General features: G+C 37.7%; 1 protein-coding gene across 2 annotated transcripts in view; it reads right to left on the bottom strand.

Annotated features, from left to right (window-relative positions):
- Positions 1 to 27,357, bottom strand: part of CDKAL1 (CDKAL1 threonylcarbamoyladenosine tRNA methylthiotransferase) — a 424,960-nt gene that overhangs the window by 136,118 nt on the left and 261,485 nt on the right. For both annotated transcript variants that reach the window (XM_074146151.1, XM_074146152.1), the window contains exons 10-11: positions 25,020 to 25,186; positions 7,612 to 7,757 (exon numbers count right to left, since the gene is read on the bottom strand). In XM_074146151.1, coding sequence (XP_074002252.1) covers positions 7,612 to 7,757; positions 25,020 to 25,186 — 313 coding nt within the window. The remainder of the gene's footprint in view (positions 1 to 7,611; positions 7,758 to 25,019; positions 25,187 to 27,357) is intronic.

Genomic DNA, 27,357 nt, shown 5'->3' with positions numbered 1-27,357 from the left:
GTTGTTTAGTCCTCCAAGTTGACTCTTAATCATATTCCTTATGGAACAGTCCTAAACCCATACATTTTACAACCTCATTTAAAACAGAATTCATTTGGTTGAAAGAAATAATTGGAAGGAAGAGGTAAGCAAGGATGAGCGCAAGAGTGAAACATCAAATATTTGTTTTTAAAAAATAACTTCTGGGAATAAAAACTTGCCTTTTATATTCATTTCAGTTATTAAGCACAGAATATAGTGTAAAAATACTACACAGACTTTACTCCAAACTCTTCTTGTGGGTACCTAAGTAAAAATGTAAGTAACAGCAGTTTTACGAAAACGGCCTCCAAACTTCAGAGAATCTGTTACACCATTATTTGTACACTCTTTCGAGTAAAGAACTCCCTGCATAGAAAGACAAAAAATAGTGCTCCCAGTAGGAAAATGTCACACTATTTCAAGGAAAATGTTTTTTCTTTCTCTTTAGGATTCTAAACCTGAACTTCTAGAGATCACTGTCATTAAAATGTTTGCTATACTCTGTGTGTTTTCAGAAGACTTCTGTTAAGCTAGAATTAACACACGAGTCTTGGTTTTCACAGCCACACAGCCAGAGACTTTAATAATTTCCATATCTATACACACATATAAGAAAGTGAAGGCTGTAAGGTGAACTTGACAAACATTCATGTTGTTCACACAGATGATCTACTGCTAACTCACTATTAGCAAGCTTTTTTCTGGCATGCCTATAATAAAGTTCTACAAATAACAACCACAAGTCTAATGCAAATTTACCTCAACTTCAGATGCGGCTTTTAGTTCACCTTCCAGCAAATTATATTTTCCCCCAGCACTGTTACAGAAAGAGTTTAACAGTTGCACTTTACAAGGCACGAGACCACCAAAAGTAAAAAAAAGCATGCACTTCTGGCAGCCACCATCCTGACACACAAGCAACAGAATAACTAAGAGCCTACAGCCCAGAAAACCCTAATATCCTTGATGGATTTGCCATGAAAGACTATGCTATAAAATGGTGACTAATAATTTGTAAAGTAGCAACAGGTCTAATTATGCAAACTGTGGCAGTAAGAGATCTCTCCATGAACTAACTGAAATGCGATTCAACAATCTGTAGAACAATGAAGATTAAAAAGATGCAGATATTTGTAAGTGACCTTCCTTCCCTCCTTCCATTGCCCCTCCAGGAAATCTCCTCAGTGTATTTCCTTGCTAGAAAATAAGGGTACAGTACCATTTGCTAAGAAAAAGGGAAAGATGTGCTGTATAAGCCGAAATGGAGAGACTGCCCCCCCTAAAGCGACATTCAACTTGGTTGGAGTAATGTTACAGTTAAAAAAAAAAAAAAAAAAAAAGAAAAAAAAGCTATCCCAGAATGCCTAATGTTTGTGTCCCCCCCAGCCACTACCAAAGAAAAACTTGCTTTTTAAATATAGGTACTTGAAACACTGAATATTCAAAATATATTATTGAAATTAATGGATCTGCAAGTGTTCAGCACCTTTGAAACCTCTCACCTACTCACATCTCTTTACATGACCTTGTGAATCAAATGCAAGGCAGGAAAACTTACACATTTAGCAACTGCTTTATGGAAGCCCAAATTTAAATTTCACGACACCTAAAGACAACTAATCCTGTGGTAAAAGGAGCTTGTAGTCCATCAAAGACGACACCACTTGATCACTAGGGTGAAGTCTAGACATGAATCTACTTTTGTGCTGTGTCTGTTTGGTGAAAAATGCACACATTTTCGGTTTTGGTGCTAATTTGATACTTTTTACAAACACCCAATTCATTTAAAGCACACACACACAAAAAAGAGACACATTTGGTAAAGTGATTAGTTCAGACCCCAACTGCAGACAAAAGACAGAGTAAAGAGAAGAGTCTAGAGACTGAAGTATAAAATTACAGATAAGTACCAAACACACTCAGCAATTTCTTAGCAGAAAATGTTGTAAGGATTTTAAACAGATGACATTTGCATTTGCAGTAGTTAGACTGACAGAACAGATGTACTAAAAGCCATTAAAAAAAAAGCCTAAATCTGAAAGACTTGTCATGGTTTGTTAGGGCCACAATTTGCACATCTGCAAAATGAGCTCAACGAAGTCTCTCTCTGAGAAACAGAAGTGCATTTTCAGAAAGAAAATGTAACACATTCATGCTACAAAAAAAAAGTGAGGGAACTGGTATAGCTTACTTCATGATTACCTGCATTCTGAAAGTGAGCAGAAAAATGTATGTAAAAATAGTAAATGGTTATTTTAAAATTATTCTCTATATTTGCCTTCAAATTCTAGTTTCAATAACTGGCATGATAATGTGATAAAGACAATACCACTGCCACAAGGGCTGCGATAGTTTCAAAACTGCAGGTTGCCTGGAATAGCAGCAAATTTGATGATGACTCATTTAGCCCTTTATCTTTCAATGTAGACAATATTCAGGAGCTTACTATATGGACTTCTTTCAGAAGAAAATTATTTACAGTGTTCAGAATTTTCTTGATCATCCAAATAACAGTATTTAGAAGCAAGCTTTTAGGAAGGTATTTCTTCACTGCTCATTACTTCAGTCAAAAATTAGCTGTTAGAAAAGAGAGAAAATTTTCAAGCAGAAGACATGTGGATGACAAGATATTCACTTGCACAAGAAATACAGACAGAGACCATGATAAATAGCTGACTGGCCACATAAGCTTTTATGGTATGCGTCACGATGCCCAGGATACGAAAAAGGTCACAACAGAAGACTAGAACCTGGGAAATAAATTACTGCTCGTGAAATTGCTCAGAAAGGCAAGAGCAGCCATACTGAAACGTATGGACAAAATTATATTGAGAAAGTGGACGATGAAAAGTTTCATTCAGACACTCAAATATTGCTGTAAAAACTAAGACTAACATAGATATACAGCATGACTGGGAGGGACAGTAGCTGAGTCCACTTTGCTCCCAGCCATACCATTTTACCCTGAAGCAGCCTGTCTAAACACCCAAGCAGATGCAGCCTGCCTGCCGCTGCAAGAAAAGAGACAAAAGGCATGGCAGATCAAAAGAAACACAAGACAGTCACTGATAAATCCCCCAAAATCCTTAAAAACAGAATTAAGAGGTGGCCTAGGAAGCTGCTGAAGCTACCATTTATTGCCTTAACTCCTTGTAAAGCAACAGGGAAGAAGGGAGTCTCCCTGTAGCCAGCTGTCCCAAAAGACTATAGAACACATTTTCTCAATTTGGACAGTATTTCCAGTTTCTTCAGACATTCAGCAGTTGTCTGTAATTCCTGGGCAGCTAAGATTTGAGTTTACCCCTGAGTGATTAATCTCCTTCCAGGCTTGCGACTCATATTCCACTGCACTCATTTACTTTGTCTTTTACTTTCTTTTTTCCAACTGCATGTAATTATTTTTCTACATATGCTGAAAAAACGATACTTGATTACGACTAAAAGCAATGGAGCCTAGGATGGGCTTACTAGAGGCTTACAGCCTCATTTTAATGGAGAGAAGAAGTAGTAGCGCAAAAAAGAACAAAATTTTCTGCCTGACAGAGCTGAGGCTTTCCCCTCTGGCAGCCCAAGTTTGCTGGCTTTCAGATGATATTGGAAAGATCAGATGTTTCCACTATGAATTATGAGACAATCTCAAGCGAACAGCAGCAGCCACCCACAATTAATATTATGTTTCTGTCTCAGAACGCAAACAAAAACAAATTGCGGGGGAAATTGAGCCTTCCCTCAACATTTGCCTATTTCCCCAAACAGAAAGGTATAGTTTTTCAGCCTAGCTTTAAATTTCTCTATTTTTTTAAATTCGTCTAGATTTTGGTTTTACAATTCTCTTATCTTATCAAGCAGCACTCGTAAGGAAAGATTTATATAAACTTTGATGAGCATCATAATTTCTTCAAAAACCAGAGAATGTAGTATGGTCAACAACATCAAACAATAAATTAGGAAAACACATTACCAGCCTAAGGATTTTTTAATGGGTGTATATTCACATTGCTGATTATTCAAGCAATTACAGAATATGACATTCAGATCTCAGGTTTCCTTAACTAAAATATATTCCAGTTGTTTGCTTTTATCAGTGAAAGTAAATTTCAGGGGATTAAGTTCCAAAACTTTGAGATAATTAAAGCAGTCTTGCTCTTTTTGCAACTACAAACATCACCTTTCAGAAATATAATCTATGCTGAATCTTGAAAGTTGAGATCATTTGAAAAACAACTTACAGTTTGATATAATGACACCACAATTAAAAAACTTTCTGATATAAAATTAAATTGGTCTCTGGATTACATTTTCTTAGCAGCGACTTCTAATGCTCCTGTATTTATAGTTGCAAACACATTGAAATTAATATCTCAGCCAGAAATCAGTCTTGAGAATAGTCCTTCCAGACTACTGGGTTAGTCCCTAAAGACTACAGATTAGGGGACTGGTCCCTACAGGCTATGTACAAGTTGAACACCTTCTAAATTAATCAGCGCATCCTCATTTCCTTTATTCTGTTGCTCTCTAGAACAGTTTACAAATATACCTTCAGTAATTACGTATATACACACAAATATATTGTATCTGTAGATGAGCTACCAACCTATCAACTGCACAGCAGCGTTTTTCTGAATACTTTAACTTAATGAAATTTCAGTGAAAAAAGAGAGTGCAAAATATCAGAGAATGAATTTCTAAAAAAGGATAAACCAAGGTTCCTATATTTCAGTTTTTCAGCCTAATGGATTTGTGTTTCTAGGTTTGTATTCTACACATTTTGCGCTGATCTTCATAATAAACAAAAAGTGGTGTCACCTGGCTGGAGAGAGGGGCTCTAAAAACCAAAGTGTTGCCTATCAAAAGAATGTACCAGAACATCAATATTCATTTTCAAAGTTCATTTCTAGGGTTCCTGCCCGAAGAAAGAGTCCTCAAAGAGAAGGAAAAAAGTGACATGACTGAATTCATAGTTTCAGAGGGTCTAGAATGCTCCATTCTTTTAAAAAGTGAGTTTTAACAAAAAATCTAACCGTTCTGGAGATCTCCAGCTTCTCTGTATGGGGTTTTGTGCTAAGCAGGATATGAATAAATACCCACTCTCAGAAGGAGATACCTCTGCAATCACTCCTGGCGCTCCAGAGGAAGGAAAGGTGTTTGCTCCTTCTGGGAGAAAAAAGCCCCTGAGTATTTTATTGGCTTGACTGATACAAGAAAAATTCAGGAATCACTTGGTATCTTCGGGGTTCCAAAATCAAAAAGATGACATAACTCATTCTTTTCCTTCTTCCCTTCCTTTTTACTTGCTGTAATTCATTTTTATTTCCTTAGATGTTTGAATTTAAGTTATTAAGCACTTAACTGATAACCATATAGTTCCTTGATGTGTGGCTTTAGTTCTTCAGCAGAGCAGCCCTATAGAATTATTGGTTTAATAGAGTTTTAGGTGAATATACTACCAGAGCAGATGTCATGTTTCAGAGATGAATGCGCCATTAGGAATCTACTGATAAGACCCCGTACACTTTGCAGAGGAAGCTTCTGGATGACTTTATGGCCCTATGAATAGCAAAAGGAGATATAGGAGGTTCTACTTTTGTTTTATTTTTCCTTTTTGATAAATGGAAGATGGAAATAATCCTTTTGGCTATTAAAGTAGTTCAAACACATATTTAATTTTAGCTATTCTGGCTCTAGGCTCTGGAGTTGTCTGCAGCAATGTTAAGTCCTGGCAATCTTTGTGCTGAGATCTTTATGGGAATATCTATATGGGAATGTAATAGCTGGCTGCTGCCATAAGAGGAGAGACTACAAATGAAGACGCTATGCTCTTAAGTGCAAAAGGAAAAAAAAAAGTATTAGTTTTACAGATGTGCACATGTTCAAATATCCAAAACATTTTCTCTGCCTTGCATAGCTTCCTCATCCTGCTGCCATATGGTACAAAGAATTTTCCATCTTGGTATTTGGAGACTGTATTGTAACAGGAACTACTAGATTATTTATCCTGCTTATTAAGAAACTACCAAATTAACTTTATTATTATTTAAAAATATGACATCAAGCCAATCATTGCTTCCTTGTTAAGTTCATTACAAAAAAAGCCTGTGGAAAAAGACGTATGTCATATATTACTGTATATTCAATGACCAGCTGTTTTAAATTTGGATATTAAGTAATTCACTCTTTTCTGTGTGCAAGAGCTGAATGATTTAATAAATTCCCATATGCCCCAACATGTGCCAGCTTTACTACGTTATCGAAAATCCAGCTGCTGTTATGATAATAGCTGCCAACGCTAAAACTACTGAAGAGAATAATGACTCAGTTTCAAGTCAACTAAAACATAAACTGACACAGTTCCCACTTAAGATAGGTGGGAATACAATGTATCTGTTAATTAAAAACTAACACTGACCCACAGCCACATAAAAACTAAGTGCCAAGAATTCGTGTGCATTGTTTAGGGTGGAAAATTAATGCCCAATCAACCTGTATGGAGACAAACAGCTCCATTTCCATCAGCAGTCCTAGATGCATAGAAATGTCCAATAAACTACACAAATAGTTTGCAAAATAGATTCTATTCTAATGCAGTTTGCTTTTTCTTTCTTACATAATTCCCATGCAGCTCTTCCATGGCATGCTTTACATAGCTAGACTGCCAGATCTTTAATGATCATGAAAAATTGATTATGAAAATTTGATTCATTTATGTACAAGTATTTTAATGTAACTTAAGAGTCAAAGGTACAACTCCACCCCCTTAATTCATTAAAACAAGCACACAAACAAAAAAAGCAGATAAAGAGAGGAAGTAGCCAAACAAGGTGACAGAAATAATTCTCCAGACAGCTATTTTTAGGAAAATTGGTGTAGAAATATTCATCAAAATATGTCAATATTAAATTCTAAAAGCTAAGAAAAGACTTCCTTGGATATTAAATTAATATTTGGAGTTACAAGAACTTTGCAGGTGAATGTAACTTCCATTCTTCCATCTTCAGGCATAAGTAAACAATCCATTAGGATACACACTTCTATTTTTCACTATTAGCTCTGTTGTTAAGGGAAATAATTTTGAAACTATCCTAGAAATCATCAGTCCCACAAGCAAGATTAGAGTATTACTATATTGATGTAACTGTACATCAGCTATAGGATATAAAATACTACTTATTCAAAAAAACCCAGCCAACCCATTCACATTTGCTGGAGCTGGACCATCTCCAATACACGAAGTATACAATGCTCAAAAACCACATTAAAGAATACTTCAATAACTTTAACTTCAAGCAGTCTATATATAGTAGTTTAAGCATAAAAAACAATTTAAGAATGTATTACTTGAAAAAGATTAGGAATATACTGACAAATTAAAAGCATATCATGCAGACACTTAAGATGCTTATAAATGCTCCAGTAAAGGGGCAAACCACATCAAGGGGCTTACAAAAAACTCAAAGACTTTCAAAGCTTAAAGCAGCTCATTCCTTTTCATACCTGAATTACGAAGTTGCAAGTAATTGTGTTTTCAGCCACATGTTCTATACATTGAAAAAAACCCAACACTGTTTTTTTCTCAAATACTAGTAGACTTACCTTTCTTTAAGGAAATCCACTACTTGTTTGAAGTCTGCCACACAGTATTCTCTTTTCATGTCCATGAGCACACTGTCAGAGGCTGACTGGACTGGTATGTGCAGAAAAGCATATACTCTTGGATGACTGAGAATCTTTGCCATTTCCTAAGAGTTATTCAAAAGGAAAAAAAAAAGCTTTAAAACATTATGAAAACAATACACAAAACTCCTTCAAATTAATATATAAGGTAAGTATCAGTAGTAATACTTCTGAAACCCAAACAATACTGAGCTGCAGTGGCCCGGTTTGAAACAGTAGGGACAGGTGAAATTAGGAAGCAACTTTGTTTTTAAGGAAAATAAGTAAGCTATGGGATTGCATTTCATTTGAGATAGGAACAATGACATTCCCTACATAGTATTGGTTATACAATTAAGAGAAAATTTTAGAGGCAAAGTATTGTGAAAGTCGGTGCTTTCAGACAGTGGCTGTTTCCAATTTCAGAAGATGGCAAGGGTTAGCTGCTTTCTTGTCAGAGTCAAATAAGTTCTCATATACCAATATGAGAATGTCTCTAATTGGAGTATCCTTAAAGTTGGCCATTTGCTAATTAAAATATATCTGGCCATTTGCAAACATGCTCCAACACTGGTCTGAAATATGCTACCCGTGTTATTTCAGAAATAAAGACTCCAGGAATTAAAAGTGTTTGGCTATAAAATGCATAGAATTAATCAGAGGGCAGCTGAAAGTAGAGTGAAACTTGAAGAGGCAGAGATGTTATACATTTTGTACAAATACAAAAGGTCAGATGGAAAATAAAGTAAAAGTAATAGCAAAAGGCAAACAAACCTCCAAATCAAAACCAAACCAAACCTCTGATTGAGGCTTGGCAGGGAAGATGAGATGGAGATGAGAACATGGTGGTCATATTTCTATTTTATTATTTACACAACTAAGAACACAGAGACCAGCAAGAAAGTTTAAATATTTTTAAAAGTTGAGACAAAACAGCATCTAGACTGTGTGCAATACGGCCTGTTAATCTTTACCCTGCAAAAAATAAGTGAACTTGGACAAAGAACTATATTCCACACACAACCAGGCTTTCACTTAAGGATTTCCCCTTCTCGCCGTGCGGTGAACACACAGGACACGGCCTGGGACCAAGCGCTGCATTGCCCGCTCTTCTGCCATGTGCGTTCTGCATGCTCCAGCCGGGATCGCACACACCATTTCTCCTGTTTTCTTTGAGAGCACAGATATTCTGTCTGAAAACAAATACTGCCACCACATTCAGTTGTTAAATTGCAACTATTTATAAATTCTTTCCAGATCATTAATCAGCAATATTCGTCACGCATCTAAATTTTCTCTCTGTATTTCTACAAGGTTGGCCTAGATTGTTCAAAGAGAATGTAAACACCTTCGTGCCTTTTAACTCTCAGGTACCCATCTTTTAAAAGCACTGATTTTTAGAGCAAGCAGAAAAAATGCTCTCCGAACACACAACTTGCTTCTGACAAAAATATGCGTATGAAACCTGAACCCTCTCAAATCACTTCTGAAAGCAGTTTTGAAAGTTTCTAAGATCCTCTTGCATAAATGTCTAAGAGAAGCGGTTACATTATTCAGTGGAATATCTACTCTATCTCAGGTATGTAAACTAAACATCATAGTAATAACTATACTGATCATGGAGGGCATACAATTTGATGCACAGAAAGGCTGTGTGCAGTGAACCTGGCTCTCCGTGGAAGCTGTGGGTAGCTGGCTTTATGAATAAAAGAGTAAAGAAAAGGCCACCATGCATCCGTACAAATTTCATGCGTCCACTTCAAATGGAACCATTTGTCCCTGTCCTTAATAGTTTTAGATGTTCAGCTAGAATATATTTTCAAAATGAAATGGCATAGAACAAGTTTGGTAAAATAAACTAACAAAATGAGGAAAACTTTCCTTCTCTTTTAAGCTTTAGAAAATACTATCAACTTACTTTGTATGAAGCATTCTAGCAGTCATCTGTGATTTTTTTTTGCTTATCAATAATAAAATATGTTTCTAAACTATGAGAAATGGCAAAAGGGCTGGAACCTAAGCTATGTACCACAAGCCTATTATTGTGCTTATCTCTTAGTTCAAAGCACTTCATTCAATCTTCAAAAAGAGATTTATGATATAAGAAACCAATAAAAGGCAAGTTTCATAACATGTTTCTGAATCTGCCAAGTTCTTAAAAATAACTCACCCTACGACACAGAGAGAAAATGAATTCTTTCTCACTCCTCTCAAATTTGGCATCTTCTGAATAAAAGCCTTTTTAATACGTGATCACTTCGTGAATTCTTTTTGAAGGTAATAAACTATTTATTAGAATTTCTAACTACAAAAGTATTATTGTATTCCAGCTTCTGTAAGGCTAAGAATTATATGATAGGAAAAAAACCAGATTTCTATCCCAAACAGACACAGAGAATATGGCTGATGAAGTTGCAAAGCCACTTTCCATGATATTCGAAAAGTCATGGCAGTCAGGTGAAGTCCCTGTGGACTGGAAGAAAGGAAACATCACACCCATTTTTAAAAACGGTAGAAAGGAGGACCCTGGGAACTACCGACCTGTCAGCCTCACCTCTGTGCCTGGGAAGATCATGGAGCAGATCCTTCTGGATGCCATGCTTGGGCACATGGAGGACAGGGGGATGATTCAGGACAGCCAACATGGCTTTACTAGGGGCAAGTCCTGCCTGACTAACCTAGTGGCCTTCTATGATGAAGTGACTAGGTCAGTAGACAAGGGGCGACCTATGGATGTGATCTATCTGGACTTCTGTAAGGCCTTTGACACGGTTCCTCACAACATCCTGCTTGCCAAATTGGAGGGATACGGATTTGATGGGTGGACGGTTCGGTGGATAAGGAATTGGCTGAATGGTCGCACCCAGAGGGTGGTACTCAATGGCTTTAAGTCCAGATGGAGAGCAGTGACAAGTGGTGTCCCTCAAGGGTCCGTGCTGGGACCAGTACTGTTTAACATTTTTATCAAAGACATAGACAGAGGGATTGAGAGCACCATCAGCAAGTTTGCAGATGACACCAAGCTGTGTGGTGTTGTCGATACACCAGAGGGATGGGATGTCGTTCAGGGGGACCTGGACAGGCTGGAGAGGTGGGCCCAGTTGAACCTCACGAGGTTCAACAAAAGCAAGTGCAGGGTCCTGCACCTGGGAAGAAACAATCCTCAGTATAAATACAGACTGGGGGATGAGGTATTAGAAAGCAGCTCTGAAGAAAGGGACTTGGGGGTGTTGATGGACGAGAAGCTGGACATGAGCAGGCAATGTACACTTGCAGCCCAGAAGGCCAATCGCATCCTGGGCTGCATCAAAAGAAGTGTTGCCAGCAGATCCAGAGAGGTGATTCTGCCACTTTACTCTGCTCTGGTGAGACCTCACCTGGAGTACTGTGTGCAGGTCTGGAGCCCTCGATATAGAAAGGACATGGACCTGATGGAGCGGGTCCAGAGGAGGGCCACTAAAATGATCGGGGGTTGGAGCACCTCTGCTATGAGGACAGGCTGAGGGAGCTGGGGTTGTTCAGCCTGGAGGAGGCTCCAGGGAGACCTCATAGCGGCCTTCCAGTACCTGAGGGGGGCCTACAGGAAGGCTGGGGAGGGTCTGTTTACAAAGGCCTGCAGTGACAGGACGAGGGGCAATGGTTTTAAGTTGGAGAAGGGGAGATTTAGATTGGATATTAGGAAAAAGTTCTTTACCATGAGGGTGGTGGAACACTGGAACAGGTTGCCCAGGGAGGTGGTTGAGGCCCCTTCCCTTGAGATATTCAAGGTGAAGCTTGACAAGGCCCTGGGCAACCTCATCTAGTTGGGGGTGTCCCTGCTGACTGCGGAGAGGTCGGACTAGATGACCTTTGGAGGTCCCTTCCAGCCTGGACCAATCTATGAATCTATGAATATTATATTTGAAAATTTAAGATTTGGTTCTTTCGCCTTTGCATTCATACTGAATAACACAATTTTTAACCTTAAAATAGGGATTGATTCTTTCCATGTTAGTAACTACTTCTAAATTGTGTACAAAACTAGCCACACATGGCAGACAAGCAGGAACTAATAAAAAACCCCATAACTACCTTTTATTTACCTGTTTTAAAGATACCATAGGTAGTAAAGAATGAGAAACTACACCTCCTGTAAGAGGAACTGAACCGACAGCGTTCAGCAGCCACAGTTAAATGAGACTCCAGTCAGAACTGCTTCTTTTAGTTATTCCCCATTAAAAAAAAAATCATATGTCTTCTGCAATCACTCTTGTCGATATTAATTGGCATTGAACTTTTCAACTGTCACTACAGGTCCCTGCATGCATTAAGAGCTATGAAAGTAAGCTGGAAAACATTACTGATAATTCCACTGCATCATTTAGTTTCAGAAAGATGCACATCAGTCCCTCAATATCAAAGAAGATGCATTCTTGAGAAAGCAAATTGCTTGTCATACGTATCAGAAATGCATGTACAACACACACGTTGCTTTATCTGGAAACCCTACTACAGCCTAGTTATTGGGGTCACAGGTTTCAGGTAGGTTCTGGACACTCAAAGCTCCTTCTAGAGAAGAGGAGGTTGCAAACAACTCCTTCTACTGTGAAGTCCTTTCTTTGCTTACTTTCTATATCTAAAGCTATACAAAATATGCTACATGCGCTTAAAGCACTGAAGTCCAATTGAGTATATTCCTTTATTTTCAGGCATAGACCTGAATCAAAGGCCCAACGATAAACTGATTTCCTATGAAGTACTTCAGGACCATCATCATTAACTTTGTGAATTTAACAGAATACAAATTATTAACACAAACCAAACAAACGCAAGACAGAAATACCTGATGACTCACTGCTGTTTTGTCATTCATTTTCTAAGTACTACTAGTGTTCTTTAATTTACCTTCTTTTAAAACCAGAAACTTGGAGTGAGCAGTTCAGAAGGAAACAGAATAATGAACTAAAGAGAAACATGGATAAACCAATTTCCAAACTTTGAGGGATATTAGTTGTTTAGCGCATATAAGTAACACAGATATAAATACCTGACCCTGAACTTTAAGGTAAGACTGTTCCAGTCTTGCCTTTTATCCTCCCTACACCTAAATGTACACGGAAGTACTTTACCACATAGGTTTGATTAAATTACAGCTATGCGCTCAACAGTCATACTTAATCAACGCTGACAGATTTTCCCATACCACAGACTGCACACAGAATACCAGATTTCATCACTTAATAAAACTATTAGTTAATATCCCAGAGAGAACTTGAAGGACATCATGGGCTAATGCATAATTGTACTTTACAGTGTCTCAACATTCTAAGCTTAACATCTGTTTCTTGTTGTTTTTTTATAAATACATATTTTTTTTTTTTACAAAGTGCTTTGCATTACGAGATATAATTACATATTTCAGTTAGAAGTAAAAGTGCAATATAGAATTTTATTTCCATCTGGAAATAATAAAGGAATAACTTTTTGAAATTATACAACTGTGAAAGAAAACTTCTGTCTTTAATCATGAGTGAAACAGCTGATTGCCTTTTCCCCCTATTCCCTAGAAGCTAATAATGTGCATATGAACAAAGGGAAGCAGTACAGAGAAATGGCGTTTCATGTAGGAATGAAAAGGTCAAAGAGTAGCACACTTTGGTCTAAGATGACTTTACAAAAAATAGAAGTCATCTACATTTGGAACCTAATAATGTATATGAAATATCTTTTAGGATACTGATCACATAGGAAATAATTTTTTCCAGTTCTTAGCAGCTGGAGTACATCAGAACACAAGGCACGTTGCCAGAAAGATTTTTATCTAGTCAGTATATTTTATCCCAGCAATTACAACACAAATTTAGCCATCTAACCAGAAAATCAATCCTTCTGTTTGTAATGACACCACGTGCAACCATAGAGAATCACAAAGACAATAAACATCAATATCTGTGCATCATTATGTCAGTACCAGCAAGCTGTTCAGACAGTGATTCTTTCCCCTAACCTAAAGTAGGCAAAAATCCAGTATTTAAATTCTGCCTCGTGTTTGAGTCACAATGATGTGAATAACTTGCTTCCTAGTAAAAGGATTTTGTCCTCTGCCAACAGCGAAGCCCAAAGAAACACTCAACCATATGGAAACATGACAAAATGGCACTCCCTCAAAACTTCTTCCCCTTGTGGCAGATGTTAGGTTGGGATATGTCACAAGGGGTGTCCCCTGACTGTTGTCTTTCAGAAGCCCAGTGGTGCCACCACCAGCACGGTCTGGATAAAAACCAAGTGGCTGTGGTCCATTTTATAAATTCCTCTGCTGTAGTGCAGTTCAGGAACAGATGTGATCTAGTGATGCAGGCATAGCAGCAACGACACAGTATGATTGAGTCTGGAAAGCCCATAACAGTTTTGTTAAGACTAATGAACAGGGAACCTTCACCCGCTTCCCGCCCCCCATGAGTAATGGGGCTGTAAAAACACAAAGAACGTGCAGGATATATAATCGCACACCTCCCCAAGGACACTGGTTGGAAGGCAATGCCTCCCCCTCATCTGTATATGAAATGGGGGAGATGTAATGAAGTCATATGATGGACAAGCTTAGCGGCAACTCATACCCCATGTAATACAACATGACATGCCCAGGTCTTTATCCTATCATTAGGATAAAGGAAGGTCACACTGGAGCAGTTAGAAGCCCACACAATTCCGACCAATGTAATTTGAACCGCAAAATCAAATCTTTGGATTGCCAGATGGAGGGTAAAAATCTGTTTTGTCATATGAGAAAAATGCCTTCTACATTACCAAACAAAAAACTGGTATTAGCTCAGGCCACCCTTAGAAGTGGATATAAACCAGACTGCAAGCCATGATTTGCTGATAGCAGAACGAGCCATGAGAGCCATATGCTCAGCCCTAGCTGTTCCCAGCTGTTCTCCTAGGTGTGGGATCTCTCTACTGCTTCCAACCTCATAAAATAGACAACCCTAGCTAGCTAAGCAAATTTTCCTCCCTCGTGCCACATCTCTTAAAAAATAAACCAAGCCAAACAAAAAACATCTACGCGCCTTCAAAAACTTGCCACGTCTTCTTTTATTAAAAATGAGGACAGGCTCACAGGAGTTCTTGCAAAAAAGCAGCGATATTCACATAATACTACAATACAATACTGTATATTTCGTAGTTCAAAGCTTCAGTTGAAGTTTGTTCCTTCCCTTCCCATGAGTGAGGAAAACACACAGCAAGAAAACAAGGAAACATACAGCACCAAATACTACCTACCTGATTTTGACTTTTAAACACAGAAATATCAAGAACTCTAAAATTCAGTTAACAAGTACACACGTTTCTGTCCAAGATATGACTCTTAACCTGGATATACATGGTATACCCAAGAACAGAAAGAGCCTCTGGCAGGGTACCAGTTTTTCCATTTATTTGATAAAAATAGTAATTCCCAGTACAGATATTCTACCCTGGGCTGCCGAAATACTTCACAATAAGAAAATTGGCATCCCTATCATGGCCTGCTTCCAATATCAAAGTAGGACTGACTTTACATTGGGTAAAATGTAAAGCCTCTAAATTGGGTAGATGCCGATTGCTTATTACTTAAGTCTGTACGGAGCCGTGAGCTCAAGCACAACTTCTGAGTCTCTGCAACTGTGTCATCAGAACACATCTGATTCAGCGACACAGACAGCATTAATAGCAACGCACTGATTTCCTCAAGGAATTGCACACCTTCAGTTCCCACACGAAGCGATGGAAGTTGTGTGGTTGGAAACATGCAGTAAATGGTTGAGTGCTTTCAAAGATGAAAACTGTTAGTGTTGCTGCTGCAGCCATTATTACAATCCTAAAGAGACTTTGTGGAGCTTCACAGTGTTGCTTGTCCAGTTTCAATCAATAGATTCTCTTCAAGGTAAAATGTATATTTAATTAACAGCCAGAATGATGGCTTAATGACTTAGGGCCATCCAACCAAATAGCTAATGCTAAAACCTTGTGAAATGATTAATTCTGATGTGCAAGAAAATACACACCTTTTAATTTTCTCCATGGTGATCTCTAATTTCTCATCATTAAGCACTCCTCAAATGAAATATTTTTTTCCAGACATAAATTAATACTCCTCTTTGCAGTATGTAATAGAAACACATATTGGGAAGTTCCCTAAAAAGGTGATTTATTGCAGTAGCACACTGCTACTTTAAATAACTCTCTCTCTCAATCATATTTTATGCTAATAAAACCTTGAAAATGAATTAAAGCATGGAGAAGCACACATTTACAATAGGCAAGTAGAACCGTCACACTACCTTTTTGCCTTCAGAAACCTCGATGAGGGAAATGGATTGCTAGTTTCATCCACACTATGCATTTGTTCACCACCTCAAAAATGAGAAACCTGAATGATATAAAAGAATTTATGGTTTCTGCTCAGAAAGAAGTCATAGAATGAATGGCACACCCCACCAGAGTTCAGCTGCACCAAGACAATTCAGTGCCAGGAAGCCCCCCTGCTGTTTCCCTCTATTTCAAACAAACATGTACAATACCTAAAATAGCAGCTGCTTTAGCAGGTTACAGTGGAAGGAAAATAGTGGAAGGTTTTAATCAAAACCTAAACTTTTAGGCAAGTGCAATCACTTTCTTACTTTTATAGATATCCAGTTCACTGAGCTAAATTTCAGCTGAATAAAAGTAACCAAAAACATGATGACATGAGTGATATTATAGAATTTAGCATAACTAAGCTAACTAAATTCAAAGAATGGGTAGAAGATATTGTACGTCTTTTCGTCAATTCACAATGGTACAGAATTATGCGCAGTTTTATTAAACTTTCTAGAGCAAATTATACTTCCTTTTCCTCATTTTTAAAGAATAATCACCTCCAAAAAAAAATTCAAACTTTTTTTAAACAAATGCCAAAGCCTAATGAAGCAAGCAATCTTACTGAAGATTATGTAGATGATGTTGCAAAGCACAGTGAATGTGACAGCTCATCTATCAAAGAAAACAAAGGGGTTTATGCATCTAAACTAAATAGAAGCTTTTGGAACAGCATGGAGAGGAGCTGGTAGACTTTGCTTATTATAATACAAATAACTAGGAAAGTGAGATCTTACTGGTTTTTCAATGAAGACAGAAGTATTAAAAGAAGATGGCAGAGCATGTTACACAAGATATATATTTGACAATAGCTTCTACCCCAATGCCTTGAAGCACATGGCAACTGCTAAAATTCCCACTTTATTTATCAAAAATGCAGTTTCCCATATATGTACTATCGATTCTTTGAACAAACTGCTCAACTAATGATGATTTTTATTTTCTGCTAGTAGCCAACCAACAAAGCAAGCCACAGCTCAAAAGGCCTGCTGGGATGAGACAGTATTATAAGTAATTGACAGACAGCCTGACACTCAGCACAGGATTAAGAACAGATCTGTCTGCATTTAAATACTCTCCATTCTTGTAATAACTAACAAGGAAGAGAAACATTCATATGAGCAAATCATAATTAAGGTACAGTTAACATGCACAGCTTTAACTGGTCAAGCAATGTGCTACTTAACGTTAAACCCTTTTTGCAACATCAATTTTTATGCCCAGATTATTAAATACAGCAGAGCACTAGATGCATGCATAAAATATTCTGTCTTGATGGAGAACTGAATCTTGCATAAATAAAAGCAGTTCTTTCTCTGTGTTTCTCAAGCATTTTTTCTACTACTGTTACAAAGAACAGGAGCTTCATTCCCAGCACCACAAATATTCCCTCCTACATTGTTCATTAAAGTTCCCAATACAATAACATTGTTAAGGTTTTTAAAAACACCCAGGATTCACAAATACAACATAAAACCTTCAAAAAGAGTATGAGGGATTCTTATTTTGACATTTATTATGCCAAATCATATTCCACCACCTGGCATCAAACATGTCACCATGCATTTATGGACATTAAGACCTGCTGAGTCTGAGATCTTAAAACTCTAGATTAGAGAAAGTGGTGTGACAAAATGTATTTCACAGCATGGCAAAGATTCATCCCCTTCCTAACCCCATAATATCCAAACATACATTCACTCTGGGGTGGAGTTCACCACTGAAAAAGTTCCCATGACACTATGTCTTCGGAGTAATTTCAAGGAAATGTGCTATATTTGGAAAACCCAAAGACAAAGAACACTTTAAAAGGAAGAACAGGAGAGAGAGTATTGTAGTACTAAAAAAATAAAAAGCTGGAATACACAGAGTAAGCAAAGATGCACATACAGCTTCCATAGGGCGAATAAGCATTTAACATAATACCAAAGGAAACAGTAAGCATCCCCCCCGACTTTTTTTTCTTTTTTAGAAGCCCAGATGCAACTGCCCCTCTCCTGCTCCCCTTAGTATTTGAGATTTCTTTCAATTCTACTGCTAGCGAGACAAACACAGTTTGCATAGAGACAACTACGTAATTACAGCAAGGGAAAGTTGCATGGTCCACCGACTACAAAACACCATAAAACTCTCAGTAATAAGAGGTCAGAGGCTTAACTATTCATTTATTTAAATGTATGCCACAGATTTCATTTTTTTACTGGTCAAATCAACAGATTTTAATTGGCACTTTCAAACACAGCAGTCTATGAAAATGACAAAAATGGTACTAGAAACAAAGCAAACACATGCCCTAAAGGCCTTTTAGTTCCTGAAATCATGCTGCCCTTTTATTTGCCATTGAAGAATGTGTACATATTATTCCCTTTTTAAATGCAGTTCAAATCAGCTTACACTCTAGCTTACTCAAAACTTGAGCTTATGAACCGTGCTCAAAAATGTTTGCCATGCTTAGAGGAAAAAAGAACAATATGGAAAAAAGAAAAGCCAATTAGTAATTTTACTGTACTACGTATCTATGTGCTGCGTCAGGGCACGTTTGAGGAAGCCATCTGTAGGGTATCAGCTTCAATGAGGTTAAGGAGCATGAACACCGAGCTGACATGAAAAATCAAAGCAAAAGAGCAAAGAAATACTATTCCGACTCGTGGTACAGTACACTTGGCACTCTGTATGCATTTAAAGACCCTGCCACCATGCAGACTCCATCTCAATGGTTGGTGTATCACTCAAATGTCCTGAATTAATAACGGAGATAAAGCCCACAGATGGCATATGGTATGGTTTGAGACAGACTCATTTTGACAGGTGACAAAGACGACTACTCATCTAGTCATGTGAAATTAAGCACTTACGGGAATGACAGGTGTGAACTGCCTCCTTTATACAGATTGGGAAGCGTCCCGTCACTCACAGAAAGCGCTGTACTAAAATCCCAGACAACTCTGGAAGTAGAGTTAATGTTAAATCTGCAAGGGAGGTAAGCTAAGGCCGAGATGCGAATCCCTGCCCTTTTACAGTCTGGACGATCTGCATTCCCTTCTGACTTGGTCAGAGCAGATCGATCAGATATTGAATAAGAAAATGAAGTATAAATCGTAAGGAAAAGTGAAATAATTCAAGGCAAAAAGTAGTCTCTAACACCATGCCCCTAACATTAATTCACTTCAACCTTCTACACATTTGGCCTCATTTTTGACTTTTCAGACTAGCTCCTGCTCACCGTTTATCTACTGCTATTGTTTTAATGGATTTTTCCCAACCCTTCTTCTCCATCAGTAACCGCAAGAGGATGTAAAACACTGTCTCACTAGAGTGCTAGCCAATAACTCCATAATATGATTACAGAATGAATGCCTGGAGGTTACTGCTAAAGCAGGATGTATACCTTATGTCACTTTTAGTACATGTTGATACTACAGGACAATAACATCTCAGCCACCTGGCAGTCTGTAATTCGAACAGTAGCTCTGTGCAAATACAGATGGGTGAGAGTACACAAGGTAACTTTACACATACGCATTCACTGCAGGTTTTGCTAGGACTCTAAAATAAATCCTAATATTGACTTTTCCTTCACCTTTAACATTTTATTAAAAAAAATAAAAATCTGAGCTAAGACATTTTTCCCTGACCAAAGTCCATGTCCATTTACTAAAATTTTCTGCCATGTAGATAAAATCCCAAGTTTTCCTCAATGCCATGTGGCATTAACATAGTAAGAGAGAAAGGACACAGGACAAGGGCACATATCTTAAAAATCTCATTTTGAGACCAAACTTAAAATAAGCTAGCTATATGCTTCATGATGAATACATTCAAACAGACTGCTAAGACTGTGAGAGAGCACTTTGGAAAACACAATACTATTTCTACTGGTTGGCCAGATTTTCTCTGAGAGGAAAACTGAGGACGCCTTCTGCAGCTAACCTGCAAACTCCAACTTCTTTCACAGTCTTAGTATCACGATGAAGAGAAACAACGTTGGAGAAACAACCTTATGCAGGAGAAGTCTTACTGGCACTGATTGCGTTCACATTAATGTGCTGCTTGAAAGCAGCAGTGAAACTGTGAAGTGTGATTTCCCAGCCATGGGTTTGTTCAGTCTGCAGGGTGGCTTTGGGGTGGGCAAACTAAACTCACTTCTGAGGAAATCAGAGCACTGGCCATACTCCAGGTTCACAGCAAAAGTGCTCCAGGCCCTTCAAGGGAACAGAATGATTCAAACCAACAACGTGCCTTTGAAACAGCTTTGGAACATGGGTAGTTGGTTAAAGGGATTAGATTTATTTTGAAGTAAAGACTCCAAAAGGCAGATAACGTAGATATAGCAGCTTCACTACCAAACTCTGTGGTTTCCTCATCTGCTCTTACTGCTCCATACTACTCACTAATGTAAGCGCAGTCATCATCTGCAGTTGAAAGAAACAGCAGATAAAAAATTCAGTAATAATTGTGTTAAAGGCTCTTTCTTTAATGCCTTAGCTCAGTATGCAGCATATCAAAAAGTTTTTAATATTTTGCATGACTATACAACACTGCATGGTTCCAAATAATTCTTTCTTTACAAACAAGAAGGCCCAACTGAATGCAGAATTTATCATTTGAAAACATATGGTTGCTTCTCATCCCAAAACTGTTCATGCTACACACATCTGTAAGTACATAAGGCACTATTACCATCATATTTACCAAATAAAAACCCAAAAGGACTAAACTGTCAGACCAAACCACTCCAGTATAATGATGATTTTCATGAGACTAACAGCCTCCCCTGAAATGACAAACACCTTTAAGGACAGAATGGCACTGCTTGACAGTAGTATCTGAAGGTACTGGGTATGCTTGGTATTTTAAATCATGTGAAAACTTAAACTGACTCCCTACCTATAATAAACCTGAGTTTGAATTATCATTGGCCCAGGCCCTTGAATCTACCAAGCCTTCCAGCACGAGAATCTCAAGGCCAGTTACATGCACTCGCAGCTTTCCTTTGCCCCCCACTCTGTTCTAGTCCTACCACTCCTGACCCAAGGGAAGATCTCCCCTTCCTCCTCCTCCTCCTCCTCCCCTTGTGCCGGCCTCTGGCATCAGCGGAACAGCAGAGCTATGGAATGGCACTTCTTAGTGGATACTATGAGACTGCTTCCCAGATACAGAGGCAGATGAAACACTCCTGAGGTGAGTGGCATTTTCTGTTCTCCATTTTTACTTCCAGGGACACATGAGTGTAGCTACTATTTTAATGAGTCAAAAGACCCCTAGGGCCAAAGCCCCGCCACAGACCTGGGTGCACAGTACAAAGGAAATGTTGCTGACAGCTTAAACAGATCTCTGGCCATAATCCCATCCACTGTACACGTTCTAAGCAGACAATATCTCAGAGTATTCTTATAAAGTTAGGGGTATTTTGAGGAAAAAGATAAGAGCTCATAATCACTTTTTGGCACTTGTAAATACATTTCAATCTATAAGCAGTTTACCAAGCAACTTATCAAAAAGTGGGTGAAGCGCCTCTTAACAGAGAAAGGTATTCCACCTATATACAGAAAATACATAAAGTATGAAAAATTCATGTTATTTTAGTCAGTGGATACAATCTATTTTCCTGAGAACATCAAGACACTAATTAATATGTAACTGAAATACCTCACGTCTAGCTACATCTTCAAGATCTACCTGAGCAACACAAATAATATATGCTGGGCATATATCAAAGGACTGAGGTGTGGGGCAAGGGGAGCAAAACCCAACACTCAAGACACCACCCTTTTGTGAAAGACTCCACATGCTGCTAGAATAGTATACGCGACTTAGGCTTCAATTGTATATAAAGTGACACATTTTTAAATTTTTAATCCTTTACTCGGTCATACTATCCACAGGTGCAACTTTTTCCTCATTCATTGAGGACATTAGCACTGTCATTGTGCTCTGGGGAATACTTTGCTTCTGCTGCAGTTGTGTCATCTACGACTCAGGGTATTAATCTGCACATCTCCATTTTTTTTACTTGTAATCTCCTCTCATTCTGACAACTGAAAGGTATAGAATCTTCAGCAATGACTAAAAGAAACTTGTGAATTCCAAGAACAAAATCAAGCCAGTGACCTGATGCTCTGAATGTTCAGAGATTAAATACATGGTTATTTGAAGGAAAACAGATATTTGTCAAATGTTTTAAAAACTCTATTTAAGTACAAAACCAGTGCTAGAGGAGTTCATGTAATACTACAAGTCAGTATTTAAAAATGTACATAATCTCTTTGGAAACTGGTATTTTTAAAACATTTAACTTAAACTGAGTGTTACTGGAGAAAGCAAATGTATTTATATAAACTTTGTTATTAGCTTTGGAGTTTACAAGAATTAAGACAGACATAAAACTGGCCAAACCTTTTACCTGCAGATGAGCTCCAATAAATATGGCAAAAATTGTAAAAGAATCAAAATCATTGCTTTTAGGTTCTGTCCAGATCCTAAAATTAATTTATGCTTTTACATGACTGTTGTTCCTCTATGCCATTTATCAGACGTGTTCATTATTAAAGTGAAATAAACCCTTGCCTAGCAGTTGCATCTGTACAGTAGTATGCAATTGCTGGTAATTTCTGATTTTTGAACAAAATACATGACTGGAACAACTTTTTCCACTTCACTGGATATAAAAAAGTGACATATGATTAGTACATTTTCCCACATAAAATTTTTCTGCAGAAAACCAAACATCATCCTAGTCAGCAACATGACTTCTAACAAAACAAATTAATAAAATGCAGGACCTTTTAAAGCAATTAATGAAAGATGTTTGCAACCAGAGCTTCATACCTTTCTTAGGAGATAGCAGAACTACATCTGGATTTCATCCTAACCAACTGACGTGAAGGTTAATCAACTTCTTATTTCATTTATTTCGTTTTTTAAACAAATCACAGTTTTACCCTTTCCTCAACTGGAAAGTTAAAAGCACATTCCCCATAAAAAGTTTATTTTGTCTGGTGAAAATGTATACAGGAGACTGCTAACATTCTCTAGTGATCTTTCAGATAAAAGTCTGGTAAGATTGGAAGAGGGGACTAGACAAAAATGCACAAGGTAAAAAAAATTTTACAAATTTAGTTTGACAAATCATCAAAATTATTTCACCAAATTACAAGCTCAAAAATTCTTAGTCATACACAGAAATGTGACTAAATAATCCTTAAAAAACATCACATAAACTAGAAATTGTATGAAACACTGAAGAGGACAAGCAGATGTTGCTATTGTACAAAAGCCTGCTGTGCGCATAACGCATGTTCTGCACATTCAAGATACACATTTTCAATAGGCTTTCATGAATTCCTCTCACTCTGCCATCACACTTAAAGGTCCATTTTTAGAAAGATTACTTTTCCTGAATATGAGTCAGGTCAAGGAGAGTCCTACCTACAGTGCTTTCTAGAGAATTTAGAAACAGTAAGAATAGATCATAAATCAAAACCATTCACAGATTGGTGACATGCTCACACTCACTAAGATGGCTACTGATCGAAGGAAAGCAATATACTTTCCACCTTGCTCAGCTTATATCAAATTAAGACTACTACAGTGCCCCTTAGACGGGCAGAGCAATTTCTTACTTCCAGCAACTGATTATTTTTTGTTTTTTAAACAAAAGCTTCTGAAAGTACTCATAAGATGAGCAGCAGTGACAAAAGCGGCAGTCTATGCCAAGACACTTTTAATAATGTGAGTTAAAATTCAAAGCAAAGATACTAACAGAACATTGATAAAAGCTTGATTTGCTTTTGTACAAGATGCTGAAAAATTTTAAATTAAAAAAGAAGAAAAACTTGTGACAGATATGAGAGTTTGAGACAAATGCGAAGGTCTAAAAAACACAACCAAATAATTTCCTAAAGATTTCTATTCAGTGTGTTGTTAAGACTTTATCTTAGTGAAGCGCATGTTAAACCAAAGAATAAAATAACAGCCCAGAAGATTTCTTGCAGTTTGCTGCAACTTTAGCTGGTGAAGTGAAAAACTGCTTATTCCTATCAGGATGAGATTCCTCTAGCCCATGTGCTTCAGTAGGGAAAGGTGCAGTTATGGAAATCTGGTGAGAAAACACTGCCCTTGGAATCTTAAGAAAATATAAGTACAACTATTAATTCTATAATGTATTTGGGAAAGCAGGATGGGCACCAGCTATTTATCTGGATACTGCTGATGCACATGGTTATAAAATCTACCTGAAGCTATATACTTCCCTGCTTTTTCCTCGCCTTTAAAGTTATGTTCTTTCTATAAACAGTTCCTATGAATTTCAATAAATTAATTTGATGACAGAATCCAACCAAACACATTTATCTTTGAGACAAAAATCTCACTTCCGGCTCTGCATACATACAATATTGTTTCAAATTCACATTGTTGTACACTTTGTTGCTTCTAATCTCATTGAACTACCTTTTTACAATATTTTTAACTCAGCCACTTAGAATTTCCATTTCTTACAATGGAAGCTCTACACACTCTCAGAATAGCATTTGACACAGGATATTGAATATGTCATTGAGTGAGACCAGCATATAGTCTTTCTGGAAATATTTGTGTAAGGTGTAGCAGGAAGACAAATTCAATCTGATCCATTGCCTGCTAATGACATTTCCTTTAGTTCTTGAAAACACTAGGCATATACACAAATGCAACTTTGCAATAATAAAGCTCCACAGGTCAGAGACCTCAGTAATATTATCATTCCAAAGTGATCTGAATATCTTATTATCTCAATAACTTGCTGTGTCAGGCAAATGGCTTAACGCTATTACCTTAATTCTATAAATTTACTTCAAGACTAATTCTATAAATTTACTTCAAATTTTTCAAAGCTACGGCTTAAAACGAAATGCACTATACACAAGGTTCCACGCTGACTCATTCAACGAATGTCTATGCCGGCATATAAATGATTCTCTTTTCCTTACCTCCAGATGCTCTAAAATATAGGGAGGGTTTGTCATGCCAAGCCTCAGCATAGCTCCCTCAGGAATAGCTTCAACCAGCTTCCACAGAAGCGTAGGGAGATCTGTGCCAATGTCTCTGCCATAAGCCCCTGTGTCTTCACTGGTCAGCCATATCTCACAAACACCCTCTGTGAATAAAAGAAAGAGATAATTAACAAATCTGTTTTAGAGCTGTTTATTTTATCATACAGCTGCTCACTCTTTTTAATGCAGTATTTCACAAGGCTATTATGCAGCCAGACTGGGTATTCAATTGCAAGGGGGAGGGAAGGAGAAGGAAGGCTTATCCCATGGGTAGCAGTGGGTTATTAAGTTCATTTTATGAGCACAAGAGTGCTACAACAATGCTCTAAATTATCATTGCTGTGGAGTGATTAACATTCACAGCCAATGACTAATTCTGCGTTGCCTCTACAGCAAGTCAGTCAAGTCTAGTACTCTGCTCTATTTTTTAAGCCTAATTCATTAAACACAAATGACATTACCCAAGCAAAGAGTTTGTATTAATGGTTGTTACTAGTAGTTAACTTATTAACTGGTAAGCTTCCAATAAGCAAAAATAGCTCTAAAGCACGGTGCTTAACATTCCTCCTGGAATAACTATTAAAAACTTGTATTCTTTAAATTATACGATTAGCAGTGCAATATTAAGGTTGCATTGAAAAGGTTAGTGACCAGTGCATGACGGAGTGATACTGTAGGAAAGCCTGTTTCCTGGCAGTTAATACTTTATTTTCCATCAATCATGGCCTTAGGAAGTAGTATATTTGATTTATATTGTAAAGAGAGGTGACCTTGAACACTGATATTTGGTAATAATATCCTCCTGCTCAAAGAGGGGAAAGATTGCACCACCCTTTAATAATAGCTGAAAGCAATGAGGTTTCATGCAAACGCTTCTATCAGTGCCCGGCTTCCAGCCTTTTTGCAATGCAATCCATCTGCCCCTCCTCGCCACCCCAAAGCAAGAAATAAGCCATTGAAAACAGGGTGGCTGGGAGAAAGACTCCTGTGATTCCCAGTGAGAGAAGATAGCATTAACTCAGCGAAGAGTTAAATTTCTAATACTGATGATGGACCAGTAAAGAAAACAGCCAAACACTAGAAGGTGCATAATTCATCAAAGCATTCTTTGGACCAGCAGAGAAGGTATCACAAAATGTAAATGTTTATATTACAAATAGACAAGATGATGGAAACAAGCATGTACACAAACTTTAATCACATAAAAAGGAATAAACCTAGAAAACCAAAAGTTTTACAAAAATGTACACTCAAAACTTCTACTCAAACTCACGCTATAACAATAAGGTGAACAGCAGGCTGTGCCGAGCATCAAAGATAATGCTGTTTGTTCAGAAAGATTTTCAAGGCCATTTATTATACAGAAGGTAAACCAAGAAATTCATAACTTCTAAAGTTTTGCTTCAAGAATAATTTAGCCAGTGAGGTGTATAATTTTGTTCTTGTAAGAAGTCTGGTAGGAAGTATTCCTGAAGTTCTGCTCTTTGGTTATCCAGCTTGCAGTCACAACTTTGTAGTCACACTCAAACTGAGGTCCCCCTGTGCCTGATCAGGTGCACACAATCTTCTAGCAGTATCTAGCACCATCACACCTCGGACTCCACTGCAGTTGCTAATGTCAGAATTCATCTCACCACAGGCAGTACCACACCATGAAACATACTCTAGGGTTTGCTGCCTGTACTGCGTTTTCCTGAGATAAGGAAAAAAGAAGCGAACTATGTATGTTACATATTAAAAATAAGAGAAACATAAAGGATCTAAGTGACAGGTTGGTTTTTTTTCATATCCGTCTCCAATAGCCATTAGAACACTGCAAAACACAGTCATTTACTTGCCGAGTTTCTACTGAAACAGAGTAATTCTCATTTTAAGCTTTCAATTTAAATAGTTGCATAGGTTTTGGTGGGGTTTTTTTTGTGTTCTGTGGTTGGTTTTTTTTTTTTTTTCATGAAAATGGCTAATGGAATACTGCCTCGCAGCTACCAGATGAACATTGAGGAAAAAAAATAAATCACTGGCTAGGACTGGAAATAACACTCCCATGGAAAACAACAGTGAGCTTTTAAAGCTGCATAGGTGGGGACCATTAGCCCCCTGGTGGGCTGAAACTTCAAATTAAATCACAAGAAGAGGAAGCAGCTGTAATGGTAAATCAGCAACAACAGGAATAACTGTCTCATCTGCTCTCCGATCAGGGTGTCGAACAACAAGCAATGAGAACAATTCATGCTGAGAGCACCACAGACGTAGTCTTAATATCGGGGGGAAGGTG

The sequence above is a fragment of the Numenius arquata genome, chromosome 4, assembly GCF_964106895.1.
Source record: "Numenius arquata chromosome 4, bNumArq3.hap1.1, whole genome shotgun sequence".
Taxonomy (NCBI): domain Eukaryota; kingdom Metazoa; phylum Chordata; class Aves; order Charadriiformes; family Scolopacidae; genus Numenius; species Numenius arquata.
The sequence above is the reverse complement of the archived record's forward strand: the minus strand, read 5'-3'. Positions and strand labels throughout refer to the sequence as shown.